Consider the following 26834-nt stretch of genomic DNA (forward strand, 5'->3'; position numbering starts at 1 on the left):
TAACCCTTTGAGTACGGATGACGTCCAGTGCCGCAACCCGCGAAAACGTTTTGTGTACGGATGACGTTACTATACGTCATCGACTATACCTATAAATAGATCGTCATTACGTGGTTGCATTCCCGTACCAAAATGCCAAATTAATCCCGTACTGGGGGTATTTTTATCAAAAAAAAAAATCCCGTACTCAAAGGGTTAAGATACATCAGAAGTCAAAATATTACTTGTGTTATTTTTTTGTTTGTATGCAACACAAGGCTGTGGGGTAGCATCATTGACTGAGGGTGTGGATGTGCCGCTGATGCAGTGCCTGCTGCTGGTTGGGGCAGGAATTTGTAATTTGTTCATGGTGCTGGTGATAGCTTGCCTACATTTCACAAAGGACACTGTGGGATCTTTAACATCTCCCAACGAATGCTGGCCGACAGGACGTCCTTTTGACGTCCATCCGAGGACGGCACACACATTGATGAATCATCCTGCTTGTGAAACACCGGGATATATATAACCACCTTTAGACGCCATGTTTCCCCGCAAAGCGGGGGTTGGCCTTTTTCGGGAACCGTGGTTGTTGTTGTTTTTCGGTCCCCTTTTTGAAGCAATGTTTTACGGCCGGATGCCCTTCCTGACGCCAACCCTTTTTGCCGCCTTTAACGACAAACAGGGAATTACCAGTGAAATGGTACTCAATTTGCCGACCTCGGAAGGATGACAGGCTGAGTCAACCCCCCTGGCGTTAATTCAGCGATCGACCGGGATTCGAACCCAGGATCCTAGGATCCTAAGCCGGCACCCTAGCCGCTAGCCCAACACCAGGGATCAACACAAAGGGTGAAACACCGGGATGACAGTTTATAACTGGGTCGAGATTAAAACCCAGGCTAGACAGCTTAGCAGTTAGAGTTTAGCAGTTAGACAGCTTAGTAGTGTGATCTACATACCTCTAGGCCATCCTGTCAGCCAAATTGTATTGCTAAAACAATATGTTGGTGAGGAGAACCTGTCGAAGAAGAAGAAGAGGAAAAAAAAGAAAAAAGAAGCAATCAAGAGCAATGCACGGTAACGACAAAGAATGGAACACACAAAACAATCTTAAGTCATTAGGGGTTTCCAGGTCGATCTACTCCTCTTTCTGTCCCAATTATATTTCGAGACAAATGGAAAATCCTTTTTTTGTGGATGGGGGTTGGAAATGACATTGAAGTTGTACTTTGGTTTTACTTCTCTGGCTCCATCATCGATGTATCTTTTGATAAAGAGGTGTTTATTTGTGATATCAAGTCCACAAGAATACCTTTATAATGCGGAAGGATACGGTGGTATAAACTGTAATGTATTTTGTGACATGGATTCTCTATGGAAGGATGTCCCAGAGGGTTATTGGCTTGGGGGAGGGGGAGCGAGGGGGTTGATGGGTGGTGGCTGGTTGGGGAATAGCGACGTTTCCTGCAGCAGAATGGATGAGCCAAGAAGATTAAATCGGACTCTTTTTAGTGGGTTGCGTCGCGCGTGACAAATGGTCCCTTGAAGCAAGCTCAGCCCTGAGCTGATTTACTGACACACGTGGAAGGAGAGTGATTGCATAGCTCGAAGGACCGATTGATTTCTTTTTCTCCACTCTTTCTCGTACCTTTCATTGCAACAGCGCTCATCATCGCTTTCTTCATTCACATTATCTTCCGGCTCCTCGTCTAATGAAACTGTGGAGCTTTATCTTTTCACTTGTATGTAATGTTACTTTTTAGTAGTTTGTTCTCTTCACATTATATCTTACTTATTTGGGTTTCTAGTCTTCAAACCCTCTGTCTTTAGAGTTCACTTGCTTAACTGAAACCCCCCTCACCTCCAATGTGTGAGAGAGAGTCCTTTGCATGATTGCATCTCGAGCCTCTGCTCGTCGGCCGTGATTTGTAAGTCAAATATCCTTGTTGAACACGCCGACCTCGTGACATGTCAGGCGAGGGGTGCGCCTTTTGACAAAAACCCAATCCATTTTGCAGGGTGAGATGGATGACTTGCTGTCCTTTGCTCAACAAATTCACGAATCCCGGTTACTGTTAGGCTCGGCACGGTGGGACGCTTGATGTGATACACGGGGTTTGTTGATTCGTCATTTAAACCAATTTGCATCAAAATTAATCCAGTACTTCCTTCTCAGTGTGGCTGTCTTCATGGTAAATTGGGAAGCCAACATGCTACCAAAATGTTCTTATTTTTAGTTTGAAAAGGTCTTTATTTTGTTATGAGCTGATGAATACATTTGCACACATATAACAAGTGATTGTTTTAACTGAGAGTGAGCAATGCTTCCATTTCTTATTTGACTATTAATGAATGAGCATTGTAATTGGGACTTTGTCATCCCATCTGCACTCTTAGAACCCGTTACCAGCACGTCCAGGTGGCGTGACGGGCAGCGTCTTGCTAGGGCAATCTTGGGACCTGCTCCAAAGCAAGGCTCCCTTACTCAACTAGCCTCTTTGGCTCCTCATCACCAGCCAGATGCGGGTATCGAACATTTTTCACACAGCTCGACATCTAATTTCACGTAACTTTGTTTTTGAGAGTCTTACCCTATTGGCATGGGAGGATAATGTTTTTTGGGATGTTCAAGTGTTATAATTTTGAATTTTATCCTTCAAATTTGAAGGAAAACCGACATTGAAGATAAGCCCACCAGGTAGTAAGCGGAAGGCTGAAGAGAGGGAGACATCCACTGAGCAATCATCATCTGGGAAGAGGGAACGTCGCTGCCGCTCGCATGAGGTAGGCCTTCGGGCTTTGCTGCATTAAACTATCCTTCAAACATTCACAATTTATGTAAAGACCATTGTTTTTGGAATGTTTAATTTCTCAACATTTATGCCCCAAAGTTTGTTGTACAGGCCTGCGTTGTAAGGTGGTAAATTCCTTTGTGTATATTTGCTTTAAATTGGACCGCATGTTGTTCGATCTCATGCTTGCGGATGCGATTACCACTGACACAACAGGGAAATCGAATCTTGACTCATCCTTTTCTTCGACATCAACAGCGCAGCCATGTAATTCATTATTTCCAAGCAGAGATATAGCAGAGGCTATTGCAATCCATGCATGTGTCAGTGAGTGTGCAACTCCATGCAGATCAACCTTACCATAGATCATTCATTCTCACATCTTCTGGAATCTATCGACCTAGGCGAGGCTCTGCATTAAATGCTCAGTCTTGTTGAATTTGTGTTGAGAGAAAGTCGATATATTTGATGAATTCTTACCTGTGAAAAATCAAGACTAAAGTTTTGCTCATCTCTTTTTTTTGCCCCAAGAACTTAACAGAAGACTGGTAGGGGGATGTGAATGTTTGAAGACAGCTGAAATGAGGATAAGATAGTGTGAAGGGTTGAAGAGTTTGGTTTATGTGACTTGGTGGAGGTCAAAGTGGAATAACCTTACCGAGTGTATCCTGCAGGGACTGCCTCAAATATATCCCAAACTACCTTTGAATCCAACATGTGCAAAAAAGAGCAGTTTTCTTTCATATATATTGTTACAGACACGACTTTGATGTTAAAGTGGGCCGAGCGGAATGGCCGTCGTGTCCGCACAAATTACCACAAATTACCCGACTATACTCGACGTTGACGAGCCGCGCTATGCTGGCTCAATAGGAAAGAGAAGACACCCGGCTGGGTTATAATGACACAATACGACACCAGGGGTTCAGTTCTCAAGTATATTCGTACGGAAAAAGGTTAGATTACAACTACAAGAGGGACAGCATAGAAAGACAGGCACTTAGACACACTCTTATATTAACCCTAGACAGACCACAGATAAACGGGACAACGCTGACTCACACGGGGTTTGATGGCTAGGAAAGGCAGATAGCGATGGCTCAAGGTGCACTCTTGGCTCAAAGCAGGGTACACGGTTCGGTCCAGAGATGCGGGGAGGTCTCGTCGCAGCGCTCAGAGGTGACGTTCTTTCTCAGGCCTCTCCAAACTCAGGCGCATCTGTTTCAGCGCTCGCAGGTCCGTCTTTTTCCAGCTGGGGGCGAATCTCACGTCACGTCCGGCAAGCGGCTGCGTATATCCGGCGGGGAGTGACACGCCCTCGGCTCGTTAGCTCCGCCCAGATGGGATCGGTCCGCCCTTCTCATTGGGTGCGTGCGGGGGGGGTTACTGGCTCCGCCCCCGACGAGGAGCTGACAGCCAGCCCCTTCGGGGTAACCCCGTGGAGCGCATGGTCTATGGCGCTAATCGAGCCGGTGTGAGGACGCATCCTCCCCCGCTCCGCCGCCATCTCCTCTGTTGTTGTTGTAATTGTTGTTGTAGTTGTTGTTATTGTTGTTGTTTGGGGAAGAAGATGGGAGGAGGTATGGGAAAGGTCCTAAACTCACTACTGATGCCATATAATCACATTCTGGTGCAACGAAGAGTCATAATTAATGGAGACGAGGCCTTAACTGACATAGAATAAGAATAACTAGGAAGATGTCCGAAAGTTGTCTACGTGTGGTGCGGTGGACCTGGGCACGACATTTAATGGGGGAATAAGGGGAAGGTCGGCTCTACTGATTGTTATTTACATGCAATGGGACTAGGGAATGGGGGATCGGGGAAAGTTGGGGAGTATCGGAGAAAATAGGGGAATATTTACAAGCGGATATGGAGGCCAAATTCCATATTCGCAACATTGCACCCTTCTCTACCCTCGGGGCGTCCCGACCCGATAAATTTTTACCTACTTTAGTGTGGCACGCAATGTAGTTCCCTCTACTATTAACTCTACCCTGAGTGCGACAGTTTTACAGATATTCACAAATGAGTAAATATGTCCCCCTGCGACGTTGCACCCTTCTCCTCACAGAAACACACCCACAGGATAACCGAATCCGGAAAGAATTCGCAAACTACACATACAGCCGGTAGGGAGCATTATTTACAAGATTACGCTGATATCTACACTACGATCCAGGACCTGTCTTTGGAGGAACACATGCAGATGTTATGCATAGAGAGAGCGCGCTTGCCAACATCGATACACCAACCCACGAGTGCTCTGTGGCCGACGGCCTTTAATAACGTGCAGAGCACCCTTCCCGAGCATCAACAGCACCACCCCACCACCAATCGGTGCAGTCACCATTGTTCATTGGAATAAAAATAAATTCGACAACCCCTAACCCTGCAGGTGTCTCTTGCTCTTCTTGTGGTGCACTTGGTGGTGTTAATTAACAGTGGTTCACCTTTATGGCATAGGTGCCACGTTGACCCATAGGTCCATCCCCGGGTGGTGCTTGGCCGCAAACGAACTGCGGTCCATTGTGGGTGGCCACAAACATTGCGGTCCATATGGTGTACCGATCCAGGCAGCGAACAGCGAAAGTGCAGGCCCACAACTGCGTAGCCAGCACCTCTCTCTCCTCTCTCTCTACCCCAAAGCCAGATCCTCGGAGGTGGGAGACAAAAGAAGAAACAAGTGAGTAAGGTGGTAAGGGCGCAAAAGTGCACGCAATGTAAGGTGATGCACACTGGGGGCACATGGGAACCAGGTGAGACAGGTACGTTCCTATCGTACGCCCCCCCCCCCCCACCAGGTAACCTACATGGCCCCTCCCTTACCCCTTACTGTATCCACACAACACAACACTACCCATAAACATCTACTTTACAAATCAACAAACATCCCTACTGTCTTCCCCGTTCCTCCCATATACCAAATTCGTCTTCTCTCCCTCCTAACCAATCAAATTTGCCATTTTCAACTCTCATCAAAATTTGCCATTTTCAACTCAACATCATAATTTGCCATTACCAATTCATCATCAGTCCCTCCTAGGGAGGGAGAGATGGAATCACCCCAATGTCTCATCCACGTCGTGATGCGTCTCACAAATCCACACAGCGATTCATCTCCTGCAACAAAACAAAGAAAACACAGGTGTGGAGTCATCATCATCACCACAGGTAAGTGGCTGCGTATGGTGCGACAGGTTCTTCAATCCTAACTATTTCCTAAATGACTTTAACAACTTTACACTACCCGGGGTCTTTCTCCGGCCAAACCATTGGCCCTCTTACGCTATGGGTTCTAAAAACCAATTCCCATTGGCCAAACTGTGGTGCTCTTCAATTTGGGGTCTCACTCCCCCGATTCATCTCCCGGTGCCCTCGTACAATTTCTGGGCTGCGACGTGTACCTCTCCCAGTGGGTCTACCCACCTGCACACCTCCACCACTGCAGTTGCCTCCGAGCTTACCTGCTCCTCACCCTAACCTAACTACCTGGGGAAGGCCATCTGGCTCTCTCCCCACTCCGTGCCCTCTCTGGCACTGGGCTGCCCGATCCACACCCGGGATCCTCAGGCACCCACTCACAACTACCGGCTCCCAGAGCCCACCTGCGGCCTCACCTGGCCGACATCCTCACAGTGGTGGAGTGCCCAACCAACTACACACACTAACAGGCTACACGCCCAGCCATTTCCACAACACTAATGCACCCATTCACAACACCATTCTGCAACCGCACCACAAATGCCAATATCCAACCACAATTTACCTGCACCCTCTACCTAACACTTACACTACCCGCCCCGGGTGCTCGTGAAAGGGGTCCACTCTTCCCCCATCCACACCTTCGCACCATGCACACCACTCCGTACCACTTACTCCAACTCTCTCCACACACCTGTACTTGCACACCTGTGCTCTCACACCTGGTGCCACCTGCACCCTTCTCTCCCCAAGCGCATTCGCGCTGATCCACACACTCACTACTCATACACTGCTCCACACACCTGTCCAGTTGCACACCTGTGCAATCACACCTGTTCAATTCTCAACCAGCATCATCTCATCTAACTACCCCTCTCTGAAACTTGCGCTTCCCAGTCGTCCCTTTAAACTATTGCGCTCCCACGTCATTATCATCCCTACTAATCTACCTGCGTCCCCACTACAGGTATCAGTCACTAACTAACCTTAACGTTACCTACTGTCATCTTCGCTAGATCCCTACACACCATATCCTAACCCACCCGGGCTAGTTTTCACTGCCATACACCCCATAATCTAGTGCTCCTTTGCCCCCACCTGTGAGGGATGGTGGATTTGCCATCCCACCACATCGGGGGTCTCTCACTACCAATTTTGCACATCAAATTTCAACAAATTAAAAATTTGCCAATCACTGCCCATCATCTGCCAATCACTACTGCCAATCCCTTGCCAATCATCAAATTTTGTTTTTCTCTAATTTTGGGTCCAAAACACTAACCTCATCACCCAGTCGACTCACTAATACCTCTCGGTGCGCCACTCCCTGTCCAAAGCCCGGCTTCGTGAAGCCAAGCAATGGATGCTGGTTGTTTTGTGCCAGCGGCTGGATGCGTCCAGCACTCGGTGCAGGGAAGGAGGTTTACCCGGGCCGAGATCCCACGCACCATCTCGGCACGGAACCATCCAATGTCCCGATCTCGACCTGCCGGCACGTCTCAACAAAACGTGGTCGCCATAACGACCCTTCCTATCGGGCTGCCCGCTCCCCCTAGTGGAGCACGGACGCGGCCGTTCAAAGCGAGGCCCAGCACGCACCGAGGGCCCGATTCGGCTATAAGTCGTTCTCAACTCTACCCCGTCTAACGTCGATGCTTCACCTGCATGCTTACATCCCGCAGCCCGTTCCTTGCTCACACATCCAGCCGTTTCCATGCTCCTCGTACCTTTCCTTACACACCCAGGTACACCCATTCCACTCACAGCCTTGGTCACACACCTGACCACCGAACACTTTGGCACACATTCGTTGGTCGCACACCTCACCAATACACCTCTTCGCGCCCCCTCCTCGGTCACCTCCTCTGTGACAATCACAGGTGTGCTCTCATTCGCACACCCAACCACGTGCCTCACCACCAACTCCAGCGTGCATTCCCACTCACGCTCTACCATTCCAGGTGTGCATCCTTCCATCCCAGGTGTACATCCTCGCTCACCTGTCACAACTAACTCACGCTCCATGTCACTCTCACTACTTTCACCTCCACTCGTGACAACGCACTCACCCTTACTCTTGACAGCACACTCTTTCCCCATGCACCTGTCCGTCACACACCTTTCTCGCGCACACTCTCCCGTTACACCCTCTGTAACACTCACCACAGGTGGACACTCTTCCTTACTTCTGACAGCGCACTCTTTCCTCATGCACCTGTCCGTCACACACCTTTCTCGCGCACACTCTCCCGTTACACCCTCTGTAACACTCACCACAGGTGGACACTCTTCCTTACTTCTGACAGCGCACTCTTTCCTCATGCACCTGTCCGTCACACACCTTTCTCGCGCACACTCTTGCGCACACTCTCCCGTCACACCCTCTGTAACACTCACCACACCGCGCTTCCATGTGCTCCCTCGCACACACGCTACGACCGACTCACTCTCGCCAGCACACTCACTCCTTGGCACGCACTTTTTCCTCACACACCCCAGAGTCGGACTTTCTCGCACACCTCCTCTTTCGCACACCAGACCTGTCGCACACTTCACCCACGGCCTCTCACGAACACCCGGGTCCATCTCGACCCCCAAGCTCCTTAAATCCCCTGGCGCATCATACGCACGACCATATTGGTCACCACTTACACCGGGTCCTCTTCCTCTTCGCTTCTCCTCCATCACCTGCGAATCCCTCATCCGGTTAATGAGCACATCATCACGATCCAAACACAGACTTTGGACCAATTCTTTTATCTCCTCTTTTATCTCTTTCTTATCCCCTCTCCGTCGCTTCTTAATTTCGCTCATCCCTTCTTCCACTTCTTCTAATTTGTGCTTCACTTCTTTTATTCCCCGGTACGTCTCCTCAAGCTCGTCCTCCAAGGCTACCTTGACCGTTTCCATGTGCGTCCTCACCTGCCGGTCCTTCGTCTCCATTACCTCTATCACCTCGTCCAACCTCGTTGTCAGTCCCTCACGTACCATCTGACATTCCCTCCTTGTCGCTATCAAGTCGTTTTTTATGTCGTTTTGTGTCGCTTTTAAACCTCCTAATACCGCAGTGTTCCTTTGAACCTGCTCCACTAACTCCGTCTGTCCCACCGTCAGCTGCTCCACCTCCTGCGTCAGGTCCTCTATGCCCCCTTGTAACTTTACAGTCCCCTTTCTCACCTCCTTTTCCATGTGCTCCTCACAGTGCCTCACCTCCTCGCGCACTCCTCCGACCTCCTCACTCACTCCTCTTCTGATCTCCTCTCCCATCACTTGCATCTCCTGCCCAGATGCCACCCTCATCTGCTCCATTTCCTCCCTGTGAGCATCCAGTTTGGTTTCTACCCCCATTCTGACCCCCTCTATCTGCTGCTCCATTTGTTTAACTTCCCTTTCCGCTTGGTCCCTCATGTCCCTCAATTTGCCTTCCATACTGTTTTCTAACCCCTCTAACCCTTCTTGCATCCCTTCCATTTGATTCTCTTGAGCGGCCATTCTGTTTTCTACCCCCGTTAACCCAGTTTTCACTCCCTCTATCTGATTCTCCTGGGCAGCCATTCTATTTTCTACCCCCTCTAACCCATTTCTCACCTCTTTTATCCCATTGTCTAACCCCTCAAAATTTTTGTCTAACTTCCCAATTTTCTTGTCTAACTCCTCAAAATTATTGTCTAACTTCTCACCGGTACCCCTCGCTTCGTCCCTCATTACCCCCAATTGCTCACTCCGAGCCCTCGCTTCGTCCCTCATTACCCCCAATTGCTCACTCCGAGCCCTCGCTTCGTCCCTCATTACCCCCATTTGGTTTCCCAAGTCATTCCTCAGGTCTTCACTTGTCTGGACCATGAGCGCCTTTATTTGTTCCATAAATAGGCCCCAATCCATCGGCGGCGCTGCTACGGTCGCGGGCGCGGTGACCAGCGAGGCGCCATTTTGTGCGTTTGCTACCCTCGCTGCTTCGCTCTCCTCATGTCCCTCATGTCCCTCAATTTGGTCCTGGACCGACCCTGCTTCACTCTCCCCTACCGGACCCCAGCCGTCTTGATCCGCCATAGCGCGACTTGCAAAATTCGAGTTTCGTAAAACAAAACAAATTTCGGCCGCTCCAAATTTTGACCAAATTTTTTTTTTTTCCTCTATTCGTTTTTTTTTTTTTTTTTTCTTCAAAATTTGGTCGGGCCTCGAATCTCACTCCCGACACCAATTGTTACAGACACGACTTTGATGTTAAAGTGGGCCGAGCGGAATGGCCGTCGTGTCCGCACAAATTACCACAAATTACCCGACTATACTCGACGTTGACGAGCCGCGCTATGCTGGCTCAATAGGAAAGAGAAGACACCCGGCTGGGTTATAATGACACAATACGACACCAGGGGTTCAGTTCTCAAGTATATTCGTACGGAAAAAGGTTAGATTACAACTACAAGAGGGACAGCATAGAAAGACAGGCACTTAGACACACTCTTATATTAACCCTAGACAGACCACAGATAAACGGGACAACGCTGACTCACACGGGGTTTGATGGCTAGGAAAGGCAGATAGCGATGGCTCAAGGTGCACTCTTGGCTCAAAGCAGGGTACACGGTTCGGTCCAGAGATGCGGGGAGGTCTCGTCGCAGCGCTCAGAGGTGACGTTCTTTCTCAGGCCTCTCCAAACTCAGGCGCATCTGTTTCAGCGCTCGCAGGTCCGTCTTTTTCCAGCTGGGGGCGAATCTCACGTCACGTCCGGCAAGCGGCTGCGTATATCCGGCGGGGAGTGACACGCCCTCGGCTCGTTAGCTCCGCCCAGATGGGATCGGTCCGCCCTTCTCATTGGGTGCGTGCGGGGGGGGTTACTGGCTCCGCCCCCGACGAGGAGCTGACAGCCAGCCCCTTCGGGGTAACCCCGTGGAGCGCATGGTCTATGGCGCTAATCGAGCCGGTGTGAGGACGCATCCTCCCCCGCTCCGCCGCCATCTCCTCTGTTGTTGTTGTAATTGTTGTTGTAGTTGTTGTTATTGTTGTTGTTTGGGGAAGAAGATGGGAGGAGGTATGGGAAAGGTCCTAAACTCACTACTGATGCCATATAATCACATTCTGGTGCAACGAAGAGTCATAATTAATGGAGACGAGGCCTTAACTGACATAGAATAAGAATAACTAGGAAGATGTCCGAAAGTTGTCTACGTGTGGTGCGGTGGACCTGGGCACGACATTTAATGGGGGAATAAGGGGAAGGTCGGCTCTACTGATTGTTATTTACATGCAATGGGACTAGGGAATGGGGGATCGGGGAAAGTTGGGGAGTATCGGAGAAAATAGGGGAATATTTACAAGCGGATATGGAGGCCAAATTCCATATTCGCAACAATATTATAGTGAAACCGATATTAAATATTGTTATAAACTGCCTTGCTGCATGTCATACCAGCCAGGTAACCATTCTTCATCTCTTGCTCGACCCACCGGCACCAAGCAACATCTAAAATGTCCTTTGTCACCAAAATGCAAAACTGAAGATCAGCAACAACAAAATGAGCCACGGCCACGTAGTCGCAGCTACGATAAGGCTGCAGTGAAACGATACATGGAGCGCCGGTTGCAGCAACGGCGGCGAGAGGCGGCAGAAGAGCGGGAGGGCCAAAGGCATGCGGTGGAGGCTCAGCGGCAAAGACTTCATGATCTTTACACACGGCAGCGCCAGGCTGTTGCCAAGGAAGCCAATACGGAGGTGCACAGGGATGGTGGAGAACTATAAAACCTTTAATTCCATATTTGGGGTTTAATTAATTATTGGTGTTTTTTTGTTGGTAATTTCTGTATTCTATTCATTTTGCAGCGCAAGTCAATGGTTGAGGCTGCTGTGAGCACTGTTTTACCAAATATTGGTGGAAGAGAAAAGCTCAGCTTGAAAGTGAAGGCAAAGGCCCCTTTTCAGGCCAGCATACAGCACTTGTCTCCGGTATGTCAAAGCATTCAATATTGCTTTGCTACTTTTCCTCCACCACCCTCGCACTGCTTTATTTTTGCCGTTTGATCACAACCAAAAGGTGGAAGCCTAATGTCCTGCCACATTTTGTACTTGACAGACTGATTCAATTTCCACATTGGCGTCGAGTGTTGATTCGAGTGGAGCTGCCATGTTTTTGGGCAATCTTTTGGGCACCTCGGCACCTACTTCTCCATCCTCTTCGAGACCCTCTACCATGGAGTAGGCAGTTTTGATGATTGTGAAACCTGCATTTTGCTGGATCGAGACGACCTTGATGATCGAGAATCCAGATTGACTATTTTTCAGTAATAAAGCTTAGAGGAGTGGTTATTATAATAATAATAATTATTATTATTATTATAATTAATTATTGTTAATATAATCTAAAATTGTCATTAGGTCATCCTCTTGATCTCGAAGAAATGACCTTATAAAAAGAGTTGTGATGTCCAGCTGTCTGTTCGTCCTGTCGTCTGATAACCTTTGCTACTTTTGCTACTCCTCCCTTATCACCCAACTGATTGTTCTGAAACTTGACACATGAACAGAATACAAGAAAGTAGCCCACACAATCGCTCTGGCTTCGATTTTCCAATTTAGGATCATGGGTTTGCCAGGGAGGGTTGCGCCCTCCCCAAAAATTTTGGATTCATACTCGCCCCTTATTTACCAACCGATTGCTCTGAAACCCAATATAACCCTTGTACTCGATGGCCCACACACACTTGGGCTGCGATTTTTCAATTTAGGATCATGGGGGCTCGCTCCCTGGGGGATTCCCCAAAAAACAACATCGAGATGACCGTCACACCACTCGGGGCTATTTTTATTTTTTGAGAGAGGTCACTGTGTGACTATCTCGTCACCAATGGATAATGAGGATAGTTTCTCAGGTCTGTCCGTTCTTCGGCAGCATTGCAACTATGAAAGAACGTTCGTGAAAGGCTTTGGCCAAAAACGTACCTCAGCCGACCACACAAGGTGGGAATAATTGGGGCTGTTAAAGAAAAGTATTGTTCAGGGTGCAGAAAAATTGAAGTTAAAGAATAAGATGTATTGCAGTCGTCGATATAAGAGCCACTTTCTACATTACCTCCATGTAGAAATTCTACATTACTTCGTGGACAGGTTGGGTGTGCGACAAGTAAGAATTGATTTGATTTTGGTGAAGATCTGAATATGGATTCTGAATTTTTGGTTCAGTCAGATGCAGACATGACCCATCAGTTGGATACAAACCTAAACTGTTCAGCATGGCGGAGGTATGCACTCTACCGAGTGCTGTTCTAGATATCTTTATCTTTGTCCCCCGTCGCACCGCGGAGCGAAAGGGGGACTATGGTTTTCCCCTCCGTCCGTGTGTGCGGCCGTCGGTGCGTCCGTCCGTTCGTGCGTGCGTCCGTCCGTCCATGCATGCGTGCGTAAGCGAAGGACCGAATTCTAATTTCGTGTGTGGGTGCAACCCACGTCAAAATCCAAGATGGCCACCGCCATGTCTGTCTGAACCTTGTGAGCGGAATATCTTGAAAAATAAGCGAAGTACCAACTTCTAATCTGGTGTGTGGGTGTATCTCGGCATAAGGAAGAACGCTATTGAAAATTGGGTCGCCACGTCAAAATCCAAGATGGCCGCCACCATATATATGTCTGAACCTAGTGAGCGAAATATCTTGAAAAATAAACGAACTACTAACTTCTAATCTGGTGTGTGGGTGTATCTACGCATAAGGGAGAACGCTATTGAAAATTGGGTCGCCACGTCAAAATCCAAGATGGCCGCCTTGCGTGTTCCACTTTGTCAACTCACATCACTTCACTGACGGGGAACCTAGGCGTAACGCTTGTTTAACTGAAAACTCATTCTGGTGAACAATGAAGCAGTCATTTCTCCATTGTTCAATGTTTTGCCATGTGAATGGACAGTCTTACTTCTTTTTGTCCTTTCTGTTTATGTTGAACGGTCCCTCTGGATATTTGTACGATTGATACCTGAGTCACCCTGTTCACAATATACCCTTGAAGAAACTTTTTTTAATTTGCAGAATACCTGTAAACATATTGCCCAACTTTGTCCTTTCAACTTGTCCAACTTTGTCATTTCTGACTGTGTCCTAATATACTTTTTAATGTGACAACCATTTAATTAGATTCCTGTAGGTTACATATAAAAAGAGGTCTTTTTTTTTTACAATTATTATGTGAGTATAAAGGGACATGAGCATGTGTACTGGGAAAAGTTGATAAAGTGATTAAGCAGGCAACATCTTTGTTTTTTCAATTGCCTTAACAGTGTCTCGAGTACGATGTCAGAGCTCCCTGTCCAAGATACTGTACCTGTACTGCCAACAGCACCTGAGTCTTTCTCTCAGGCTGAAGATCTTGCTTCCTCTTTCAGCGAGCCTGAAAAGGTTTCCAGCAGGGGCATACAAATTCAAAACCACAAAGGAACAGATCACATAGACGCACAGCAGCTGGCCTCGTACCGGGACAAACTTGCTCGGATTAGGAGCATCAAAGGTTGGTTTTTCTCGATGAAACGTTTGTTGTACAGTAGATATATTTTCATCATTGGGAAACCTGTCAATTTTATATATTGTTCTTTCATCTAACGAATTGTAGTTTACCATTTAAGAAACGCTTTCAAATTTTGTGGCAGGATCGCCTTTCAGGCAGGATAGCCTAGCCGTATGTACTCTCACCGCTGAGCTGTCTATCCTGGGTTTGAATCTAGACCGAGCTATAAACTGTCACTCTTTCACAGGCAGGTGCCATACCTGGACGGACGTTAAACTGAGTGTCCCATTTCCAAGCTTTAGTTGGTTGATGTCAAAGATCCCATGGTGTCTTTCACATCGAGTAGGCGAGCTTTCGCCAGCACCCTGAACAAATTACAAATTTTTGTCACCTTGAATCAAACATCAGGCCTGGCCAACCGGTTCGTGAAAGACTTGGGCCAAAAACGTTCTCTAGACAACCGCACAAGGTGGGAATAATTGGGGCTGTTAAAGAAATATTGTAGTAGTTTATATAAAAACCACTTTCTACACTTTTTCATTTTTTATATTTAACTACAAACTCATTCTGGTGATTTATTTTATTTTTACATTAAAGGTCAATGGTTCGTAATGGAGTTGACACACACGAGTTGACATTTGTAAGCAAACACGAAGAAAACAAACCAGAGAAGGTATCCCTAACCCACCTAGCAAAAAAAAATCCAAAGACAGGTGTGAATGGAAGATGTCACAAGAAACCGAAATGAGTACAGCCCCTACAAATGCAAAAAAAGAAGAAAAATACAAAACCAAATATCAACAGATATACACCGAGAACTGAGAAAACGATAAAAGACCAGGAAGGTATAGAAAAGAGTTTGACAGATTGGGATTAGACAAATAAGGCTCTTTGGAATGGCTAAGAAGAGGTCAGCTCAACTGGGATGGAGAACGAATTTTTATAAATACCCAGATCAAGGATACTGCACCAATGGCTTTTTGAAAACGACAGAACTGAGTCAATCGGCCAAGTGTAAGTTCTGCAAGGTTGAAACATAAAGTACGAGCCACCTCCTATCAGGATGTAAAAAGCTCATGTCAAAGCAGTAGAACACCCAAATGCACAACAAAATATGTCGAGTAATCCACTGGCACATCTGCAAAAGGCTCTATCCCAGTTTCAGGAAACTCGTGGAAACATGAACCAAAAGCAATCGCTGAAAACAAGGAAATAATGCTCACGTATGACCTAATGATCCCATCAAGCTTGAACATTGAAAACAAAGCATTGCGACTGAATATAGTACTAAGGTACAAAAAAAATAAAAGAAGGCATTCCTAATTGAGGTGGCAGTCCCCAGCGATTTTGGCCTGAACAATGCAGAAATCAAGAAAATGACCAAATACCAAGCCCTCAAAAATGAAGTGAAAATATCCTGGAAGCTGAAGAGAGCCAAAATTGTACCAGTGATTATTGGAGCAATGGGAATGATAACAAAGAACCTTACATAGATCTTTAAAACCATCCTTGGGAATATTACGACAAACGAACTGCAGTTGGAACTGCAGAGCTGTCCGAGGCTCAGTCACGATCCTTAAAAGAGCCCTCGGAACAAAACCTTGAGAATAAGAAAACTTCACAAACTGGTCCATGAATCATGATCCCTTACTGAATGAAACAGAGGTGAATACCTCGAGACCTGGGAAGACTCCGTTCCACCTTCTGAGATCCGCATATGGAGATAACAACCAACGACACACATACACACATGGACATGTTGACGAGCCGAGCACTTAACATAGCCACTGAGCTTGGGGGAAGTGCCGTATCTTCCCGGGATACCCTGGGTACAAGTGATGTCACAGCAATGGCACCGCTTTTCTCACCGCACTCAGCTGAACATTTCCTCAGGAGGAATTTCCTCCTCCCCCATGGATGCCAACCGATGGGTGTGTCCGTTCTCTATCCTTTTAAATCCTGAGCGTCGAGCAAGGAAGCAGAACGTACCATTTTAAAGTAATCTTTGGTATGACTCAGCCGGGGTTTGAACCGCCATCCTCCCAGACTCGGAGCGGATGCTCTAACCATTACACCACCAAATGTGGTACAAGCGAGATGTTGCATCAAAAATTGTGCCGTCATACAATGTATGCCCTGGTGTTGGGCCAGCGGCTAGAGTGCCAGCTTAGGATCCGTGGATCCTGGGTTCGAATCCCGGTCAATCGCTGAATTAACGCCAGGGGGGTTGACTCAGCCTGTCATCCTTCCGAGGTCGGCTAATTTGAGTACCAGTTCACTGGTAATTCCCTGCTTGTCGTAAAAGGTGACAAACAGGGTTGGCGGCAGGAAGGGCTTCCGGCCGTAAAACATTGCTTCAAAAAGGGGACCGAAAAACAACAACAACCACGGTCCCTGAAAAAGGCCAACCCCCGCTTGCGGGGAAAAATGGCCTCTAAAGGTGGTTTTTTAATTTATTTATACAATGTGGCGTTTTGCTGGATATTTGGTCTGCTCGTCATTAAATCACAGGCCATTATGTGCTGCTACTCTATCTATCTATGCTACCTTTTAATACCTGCCTCACTCTATAGGGTCACTGCATCAGTGCCATAGCCATGCCTCAGTAATGATGCAAACCATCAGGTGGAATTATTACTACATTCTTGGGGAAAATGGCCTTCATTTTCTCTGCCCCTGGCATTTTTCCCAAGAATGTCTTTCATTTTCCATGTCCACCGCAAGTGGTCATCACAGCGACGGATGAAAAAATACATGGAGACATCAATTAAATTACACCAATTAAAAACCAACCTGTTTCTCACGGGCTGTATGCGGGTCCTGCCCGATACTGTAAACCATCTCTCCCATTGCTCATCATGAAATACGGTATCAATCCAATCCTGAACAAAGAAAAAATTTTGCCGCCATTCTTTTTGTGCCTTTTTCATTCTCTTGATATGCAACTGCATTCTATATTGATTACTACCGGAGTCAAAAAATTTCTACGTACAACTTTTTGGGGTTCACCGATATGAGCCAAGTAAAAACTATGGCACTTAGGTGGCATTTGTTTTGAAAGCAATTAATTAGTTGTATTGGCCAAAGTATATTCCAAGTTTCAGCTAGTTTCAGTGTATAGCCCTTGAGATGTAAGGGCCAACACATTTAGGGCAGACAGACTGACAGACACCAACGTGAATTTGAGGGTTTTCTTGATAAAACTCAAGAATGCGGAAACAGACGTTGCTGAAATTTGGAACGTATTACCTCGATGTACAAAGCATTTATGGTACTTCTGATATTTGCAGCCGATTTCGTCCAGTAAAAGCCGAGAAATGAATTTTCAGTCCCCATGTTGAAGCTGCATACAGAGAAACCGTCCCATATAAAGGGAGGAGAGCTTTGCGGCTCCCTTGCTTGATATATGTCGTATTTTTTGCAATAAACATCCTGGTGGTTCATTATTTATTATTGGGCAAAAAGGGGAGGTTGTTGGAAGGTGAGCATCTAGTAGATATTATAAGAAATATGTAGATTATTTTTAAATCTTTCCTGCAAACGATTAGTCTTTCTGTAACCCAAAAAAAAATTATGCATTCCATAGACTGTGCAATGATTGTATTTATTATGCATTGCAGTGGCTGCTGAGATCCTGGCTGACCGTATAGAATCTGATACCAAGAAACTGGGTCGTATAGGCTTTGGACCTGGATGCACAACAGCTACAATCGATTGTACTTCTGTCGATTGCGGTTTCAAAACGAACAGAGCAGCAGAGCCCACTGCGCCAAATATGGTGCTCGAGGCACATAAAGCATGTTCACGGCTCGCTGTTGTCAATTTTGAAAATATTGTTGTACCACATGTTGAGGATTTAACCACTCAAGAGACTCCAGCTTTTGTAGATAGCTTTGGCCTGTCTGAATTTCAGGGTTACAGCCATCTTTCTCATGAAGATCTTCCCGGAGCGGGTCCATCGCAGCCAGTGCCGTGTCGATCCCCAGGATGCAATATTGCATCTGACGCAGTAGCTGCAGTTACTTCAGAATCAGCAGATCCTCAACATTACCATGTACCTAGTGGTCTTCCTTCTGAGCCCTTCAATCTCAACTTGACTGAGGGGCTCCACATGGAGGTTAATAGTGGTGCTTCATACATTTCCGAGGACCGCAGTGACAGTTCAATCAGTGAGGGTACCCTCTTGAGTGAGGGAGAGCTGGAGGATGTTGATTGTTTGGCCACAGCTTCATCACCCACAGCATCTGCCATCGAACGTCGGGAGGCTTGGAATACCCAGGTATTGCTCAGTCGGGTGGAGAAGCCGGATGTCTTCAAATCAGATGCACTTCCTGGAAGTCTTTGCCCCAGGTGAGCATCAACATTTACTGGATTGTCTGAGCTATGTTCTGACATTCAGAAGACACAGGTCTGAGTCCCAAATATTGGTCATTGTCGTTATGTGTCTTTTTGGCTGATCGTTATTCTACCTTGTCATATGTGCCATTTGTAAAAGTACTTATTATTGTTTTGGTAAAACTTGGTGCAAGCTTGCCCATATTTTCGGATGCAGGTGGAACAACTGTTGACACTGATGAAATCATTTTTATTTTTATTTTTTAGTTTTGAGGCTAATAGATCGGCCAAAGACCAGGGGGCAATTGGTCAACATATACAAAGTGGGGCATTGAGAAAAGCAGGACAATAATGCATGGATGCACCACAGGACACTGTGAAGGAATTGCAAGTGAAAAGGGAATAAGGTTTCAGTGGGTGTTGAGATCATGGGATCTTCTCAGCTTTAGCTGAAACCAATAAGATGGTGGTGGTCAGCTGATTTGAGATCCTGGAGGAAAGAAGGAGGCAATGTGCTTATAAAGACTGCTCACTATGCAACAGAAGAGATGGACTAATGGTGAGCATTAAGGTTAGACGATGAGAGGGTCACAAGGTAAGGGTTTTTGGTGCAACTTGCTTGTCCAGGAAGTGCAGTGGTTGGGTGGAGAAGGTATGGGGTACAAAACCAGAATATATTTGGTAAAATATTGTAAAGCCACTCATCTACCTGTGGCAAGCAAGAATAGATTTGCGAGACTCGGTCTTCTGTCTCCAGATACCAATGTCACAAGATTTACTTAGATTTGAAGATAAAATTGACATTCATTCAAGATCAACAGTAATTATTTTCCTCATTTTCCTAACCATAAAAACTAGTAGAAGGCTCTAGTCTTTACCTCTGCCACCGTAGGTGGATGGAGATTATGTTTTTACACCTCTTTTTCTGTCTGTCTGCATGATATCTTTAAAAGTTAGGATTTGTGTTGGGTGTGTGACAAAGACTAATTGATTAGATTTTGGTGAAGATTCAGATCCGGATACTAGAATTTCGTTCATGAGTCTTCACCAAAGAGTGATAGGGCTAAAACCGATATTTACCAGGATGTTTCAAATAGTTATGGATGAATTCGGATGAAAATTGGTGGACAGGTTTGGGTGTGTTACAGGGACGAATTGATTCCATTTTGGTGAAGATCCGGTTCTGGATATGAGAATTTTTAATTTTTCAAGTGATTCCTCACCATTGAGAGATCGGGCCATAAACGATATTTAGCGCAATATTTCGAAACGTTGTGGACGAGTTATGACAAAACTTGAGGGAAAAGTTGGGTAGGTGATCCGTCCGATCGGTGGGATGTAAAACGTAAATTTCTGGTTCGGAGATTTTTCCACGATGGTCGAATCTCCAGCAACCCATTTCCACCTCACTAAAGCTAAGTTTTCTGTGCCAAATTTGTCGTATTTTTTGGTTATTCCTCCGAAATAATCTCGTAGTGGGTCCCGGTGTCTGGCCGGCCATCTGTACATACGTACGTATGTCCATTAACATTTGACGAAAACATCTCCTCACCAACTATCTGACCAATATGTACCAAATTTAGCACGATGCATCAGGACAGCAAAGTCTAATTGGGTTGTGATTTTTTTTCTTTTTTTCTGTATACAGAATCGAGGCTCGTGAAAGAGCTAACATTTATTTCACAAACAAATCAAACAGACAAACAAAATATATAAAAAGAGGGAGTGGAAGACAAGATGGGGAGAGAAGGGGAAGCACACAAACACAACATTTGAGAGCAGGGAGATGTGTCTGACAACGGAGATGACAATGGAGATCCATTGAGATGGAGATGTCTGCATTTGAGAGCAGAGAGCAGGGACACAAGGACACCAAGGACTTCCAGGACAGAAGTTGGTATTTCAAAAAAGTGGATTTGGGGTGAAATTAGCGGGGGTAGAAAAGATCAATGTTTTGGATGGGGGAAGATAAGAGATGGTGGTGAACAGCTGTTTTAAAGACCTTGAGGGTGGAGTGGGATTGAAGAGAGTGAGGGAGTTTGTTCCAGAGGTGGGAGAAAAGAGGAATGAAGGAGTGAAGGTGAGCAGAGAGTCTTGATTTTGGCAGTTTAACCATAAGAGGGTTGCAGGCAGATCTTGTGCGACCTGTAGGAATATTTGGGGGACAGAGCCCAGAGAGAGATGAGGGGGGGCAAGTCCAGAGAGGAGTCGGTAGAAGACGGAAAGACCGCCAACCTGCCTGCGGTGAGTGAGTGAAAAGCCCTTGGAGTTAGCTTCATCGCGGGAGATTCCAATGATTCTGAACGCTTTGGTTTCAACAGCGTGAAGACGAGTTGGTGTGAGGCAGGAGCACCAGCCCAGAGGGGAGAGCAGAATTCCATTGAGCTGCGGATGAAAGCCTTGTATGTGGTGAGGAGCTCAGGTGTGCCAAGGAAGGACTTCGCACAATGGAGGATGCCCAGTCGGCGACTGGCTTTGGAGTCCAGATTTGAAATGTGGTTTTCCCAGGAAAGATCATGGCAGATAGTGAGACCCAAAAGCTTGAGTGACAGAACTTCTTGGAGAGGATTATTCAGAAAGTGGATGGGAGGGTTGTCCAGTCGGTCTTTTCGGAGAGACATCGTAAGAGTGTGAGATTTGTCAGGATTGAAAGACATGTTCCACTTGTTTGCCCAGTCTGTGATTTTGTCCAGGTCTGCAGAGAGTGAGGAGGCTGCAGACTGCCGATCTGAGGGATGAGGAATGGAGCGACAGAGAGTAGAGTCATCAGCAAAGAGATAGAGAGGATTTTCAAGAGAGTCAGAGAGATCATTGATGAAGACCAGAAATAGCACAGGGCCCAGAACACTGCCTTGGGGAACTCCAGCCTGAACAGGAAGAGGAGATGAGAGAAACCCATTCAGGGCCGCACGTTGACTACGACTAGAGAGGAAGTCCGCCAGCCATGCGTGATTTCCATGGATGATACCAAAGGAGGAGAGTTTGGTGAGCAGAGCGGGGTGCCAGACCGCATCGAAGGCACGTGATATGTCAAGGGAGACAGCTCTAATTTCCTGTTTGGCATTGAGGACCTCCATCCATTGTTGAGAAAGCAGAAGCAGCATGTCCAGAGTAGAGTGACCAGGTCTGAAACCAAATTGATGATCAGAGATCAAGCCATTGGAGAAGAGGAAAGATTTCATATCCGAAGCAATGATGGAATTCCATGACTTTGCTGATAATTGGGAGAAGGCTGATTGGTCTGTAGTTGCTAGGATCTGTTTTTGCACCTTTTTTGTGCAAAGTGGTGGTGATGTTGGCTGATTTCCAAGCAGATGGCAGATGACCTTGAGCAAAAGAGAGGGTGAAGATAACAGAGAGAGGGAGTGAAAGAGCAGAAGAACAGGATTTTAGGACCCGTGGGCTGATGCCGTCAGGTCCAGTTGCAGAATCAGAGTCGAGGGTTGACAGAAACTTTTCCACCTTGTCAGGAGGAAAGGACACAATCCAGGAGCAGTATACCCATCCGGATGTGCCCCCTATAAGGAGGGTAAAAGGGGAGTTTTGCCAAAATGTTGGTATTTCATTTGAAAATCTCAGAAATCAACATCGGATCCAGACCAACCTGGCTCTGTGGCATCATGACGATGCCCTAATCTTAAGTTGTGCTCTGCATATCTATATCTCTCTTGTAAAGGGGGCTACGGGCTCCCTCTCTTAATCCCTCATAGCCACTAAAACCTATTTTGCTCACAAACTACATGACCGATTATGGACCAAATTTAGTACAATGCATCAGAACATTAAGGTCTCATGGGCTGGTGCTCCCCATTTGAATCCGCCCCCTATAAGAGGCTGAAAAGGGGGGTTCACCAAAAATTCAGGTAATTTTTTTTTTTTACTCTTATTACAAACCTTGGGGAAATAACCGTCAGTCCCTCACGGAGCAATTTTTACCTTCGCAAAAGCGGAAGGTTATTTATGTTATATCTTTGTCTAGGTGTTGCTGTTGTATCCCGTCCAATATTTCATGTTAAAACCGTATGTTATTTTGTGCTATATCTTGAATTTGTTTCGTATTGTTCAAGGCCTAACTAACTCAGCAATGCTTTGGTTATAAAGTGTGAAAATTATTCGTCTCCCTGTTCCATGTTTTGATTCCTCCTTTCCAAATATCTTACATCTTCCTCCTCAACATTATCCTATTTTCCCTCTTTGCTTCAAAAAAAAACATCCGTATTTTTTCACTCCACAACGATGTCATTACCTTCGCAAAAGCGGAAGGTTATGTTTTGATCGCTGTGTATTTATTTGTATGTCTGTGTGTGTATGTTAATCGCATAACTCAAAAAGTATTCAACCGAATTGCATGAAATTTGGTGGGATGATTGGTTATTATACGGGACACATTTGATTAGATTTTGGGAAACAGATTTGCTCAAATTCTGACTATTTTTAACTCGATCGTATTTCACTCAAAGTTATGAGCGACTGAAGAAGAAGATGTCCATCCAGGACGTCATCACTATAACGCGATCTCCCGCGATCATTTCAACCTCAAAAAAAATTATAATTGCAGATTTGACAATAGATGAGGCATATTAACAAACGAATGAAACAGATTTGCTCAAATTCTGACTATTTTTAACTCGATCGTATTTCACTCAAAGTTATGCGCGACTGAAGAAGAAGATGTCCATCCAGGACGTCATCACTATAACGCAATCTCCCGCGATCATTTCAACCTCAAAAAAAATTATAATTGCAGATTTGTCAAGAGATGAGGCATATTAACAAACGAATGAAACAGATTTGCTCAAATTCTGACTATTTTTAACTCGATCGTATTTCACTCAAAGTTATGAGCGACTGAAGAAGAGGATGTCCATCCAAGACGTCATCACTATAACGCGATCTCCCGCAATCATTTCAACCTCAAATGAAATTCAAATTGCAGATTTGTCAATCGGGGAGGCATATTAACAGACGAATGAAACAGATTTGCTCAAATTCTGATTTTTAAAAATCGATCGCATTTCACATAAAGTTTCACATCGCATACACTCCCATGCCAAGTACAGAACAGTAGCTGCGGCGAAGGTATGCGCTCTACCGAGTGCCCGGATTCTAGTTTATATTTGAATTACCTTCTGCCTATTTCCGGTTCTACATTTTTCCCCTCTTTTCTCAATATCTCCAAACCGAATCTTCATTGAACATAAATGCTTCTTCTTCCTTTAAAAGATTTTAAAATGCATTTCAACCCTTATTTCTCATTCAGAAATTCTACATGTATTGTTCTCCACCACAATACATGTTTCTTATTAGTCCTCTACCAGTGTACACCGGAGGGGACTATAGGTTTGCACGCCGTCCCTCTGTCTGTCTGTCATTCTGTCAGTCCGTCAGTCCGTCACGCAAAGAACAGTTTTCCGGACTTTTTTTCTAAACTCTTAATGCTAATGATTTCAAACTTGGTAACTGGTTTCCTCATGATAAGGTACAGCTCAAGTTCGAACTGCACGACGTTTCGATCATTTTTGACAAAGTTATGGCACTTTGAACTTTGGGAATTCTGATGATCCTTAACTCAGTGCCATTTTAAGTTTTAATTTCCTTTAAAAAAGATTTTCTCCGCAATAATAGGACCGATTGAGATCAAATTTTCACCGTAGGGGGGACTCGGTCTGTGGAATATTTTAATGGTAATTATGACGTCACAGGTCACGTGGTTCGGCCGCCATATTGTTTTTCGTGAAAACACGAAAACCCCTTTTTCTCTGCAACGGCTGAACAGATCGAGGCCAAACTTTGCAGGCAGAATCGCATACCCACGACGAACAAAAAAGTCAGCAAGCATGACGTCATGCGTCACATGGTTTCAGAGTTATGACGTTTTAAAGCATGAACCTTTAAAACCGAGCCCCTCCCTCATTTTTGATCCAATCGAGGGGAAACTTCACAGATCTGTTCAGCATGTCAGTCTACTAAAATGTCTTTTTGGAATTTGGGATAGGGCATGTGGTTTGGCAGATATCGTTAATTAAACTAAAATATTTTTAAAATGGATATCTCTTGAATCGCGAGTACCTCAGACCGTGAGTTGGTAATTATATAATTCACACAGTGCAATATGTGCAGACCGCTCCACGGAGCGACCTTGCGGGCTTATCAACGAGGCGAGGCGTGACACACATGTGTCTCAGCATAACGCAGATCAAGTTTGAAAACCAGCATCAACCGTGCATAAATTTGCATATTCGATCATTTTTGACAAAGTTATGGCACTTTGAACTTTGGTAGGGGACATGTATTGCAGCGCAATACTCAGAATGCTTGTTCTTCATAAAGATTATTTTCCAAAACTGCCAGCTCAGCGCTCGGTATGCCCAGAGCCATACAATACTAGAGTTTGGCGAACTCAGTTTCAGCGAAAAGGATCATGATTGGAGGATATGTGACCACATGACCTCAAGGCGCCATATTGTTACCCATCTTCGCTGAGTGAAGCGCTAAATTGTGTGCATTTGAGTGGTCTCTAAGTCATATTTACATCTCTTCACAATGTTGTAATCATTGTGTAACATCGTTATACAAGTATAATCAGAACAAATGAGAAGTAAATAGCTTAAATGGTAAATGATCCATCGTGTTCTAGTTATATAAAGTCAAAGCTCAGGGAAGAGCTAGAACACAGACCGAAACAGAACAAGAACATTGTGGAAAGGGGGTAAACACATCAACAGCAGGGTAAAACGAAACTGCATGAAACGGGTGGTTATATAGATACAGTGCATTCAGAAAGTATTCAGACCCCTTCACTTTTTTCACATTTTGTTATGTTGCAGCCTTATGCTGAAATCGTTTGAATTCATTTTTCCCCTCATCAATTTACACTCAACACCCTATAATGACAAAGAGAAAACAGGATTTTAGAAAGTTTTGCAAATTTATTAAAAAGAAAAAACTGAAATATCACATTGACATAAGTATTCAGACCCTTTGCTATGACACTTGAAATTTAGCTCAGGTGCCTCCCATTTCTGTTGATCATCTTTGAGATGTTTCTACACCTTGATTGGAGTCCACCTGTGGTAAATTCAATTGATTGGACATGATTTGGAAAGGCACACCTGTCTATATAAGGTCTCACAGCTGACAATGCATATCAAATTTGGTTACTGCGCTAACTTGTGAACCAGTGATTGGATTTTGACCAAACTTGGTATAAGTATATATTATGATGAAAAGATGAACTGATTAGATTTATGCATCAAAGGTCAGAGGTCATGTCAGATAAGAAATGCGAGACTTCAGAACAGCTGAAGGGATTTAAATCAAACTTGGTACAAGTATGTGGGATGATATAATAAAGTGGGCGGAGGCATATTTGTCGACGTTGCAACGTTGATGAGTGCCGTTGTAGGTTGTTTTTCAAGTGCATGTAGTAAAAGCTCTGGAACCTCACCATTTGTTTGACCATATTTATAATGAGTTGACTGTTTGTCTCTGCAGGGAACGACCTGTGGCATCAGCTAATTGGCCGTGCCCTAATTCCACGTCACTTCTGCCCACTTTGAAAAAGCCAGTGGATGTCTGGCAGGAGGTTCGTCAAGGAAGCCCTAACAGCGTTATTGAAATATTTTCTCGAAGGCATTTACAAAATGGAACAGGTTTGGGACAAAGCTTTTCTTATTTGGATAATGGCTCTTTCTGGTACTCTTATAAATCTTCTATACCCTCAGTTGCTCTTTTTTATTATTATTATTTAATCTGATTATCATTGTCAATCAATGCTACCTGAGAATGATTTGCCATGTTCACATTTCTTGTTTTTTCTGCAGGATTTTATTTTGCACCGAGCACGATTGAATGTGAAGCTCAAAGTTCAACAAAGACGGGAAAGAGTACGGCTACAACCCCACAATATAACGACACCTTTGCATCTGCCAGCTTTGACGCACCCCAATCCTCTCACCGACCATCAGTCTCCCTGGCAGAGTATGTCCCTTTCTTTATTACTAGGAATCAGATGCTATAGGGTCTCTTTTCAT

The 26834-nt window shown here is 45.4% G+C and overlaps 1 protein-coding gene across 7 annotated transcripts in view; it reads left to right on the plus strand.

The window, feature by feature from the left end:
• The window catches only part of LOC137438952 (centrosome-associated protein 350), a 143759-nt gene that overhangs the window by 17521 nt on the left and 99404 nt on the right, over window positions 1-26834 (plus strand). For all 7 annotated transcript variants that reach the window (XM_068134449.2, XM_068134453.2, XM_078767537.1 and 4 more), the window contains 9 exons: window positions 2380-2508; window positions 2651-2766; window positions 11392-11691; window positions 11800-11922; window positions 12050-12171; window positions 14243-14469; window positions 18087-18816; window positions 26296-26453; window positions 26625-26781. In XM_068134449.2, coding sequence (XP_067990550.2) covers window positions 2380-2508; window positions 2651-2766; window positions 11392-11691; window positions 11800-11922; window positions 12050-12171; window positions 14243-14469; window positions 18087-18816; window positions 26296-26453; window positions 26625-26781 — 2062 coding nt within the window. The remainder of the gene's footprint in view (window positions 1-2379; window positions 2509-2650; window positions 2767-11391; window positions 11692-11799; window positions 11923-12049; window positions 12172-14242; window positions 14470-18086; window positions 18817-26295; window positions 26454-26624; window positions 26782-26834) is intronic.

The sequence above is a fragment of the Myxine glutinosa genome, chromosome 13 (assembly GCF_964187855.1).
Source record: "Myxine glutinosa chromosome 13, kmMyxGlut1.1, whole genome shotgun sequence".
Classification (NCBI taxonomy): domain Eukaryota; kingdom Metazoa; phylum Chordata; class Myxini; order Myxiniformes; family Myxinidae; genus Myxine; species Myxine glutinosa.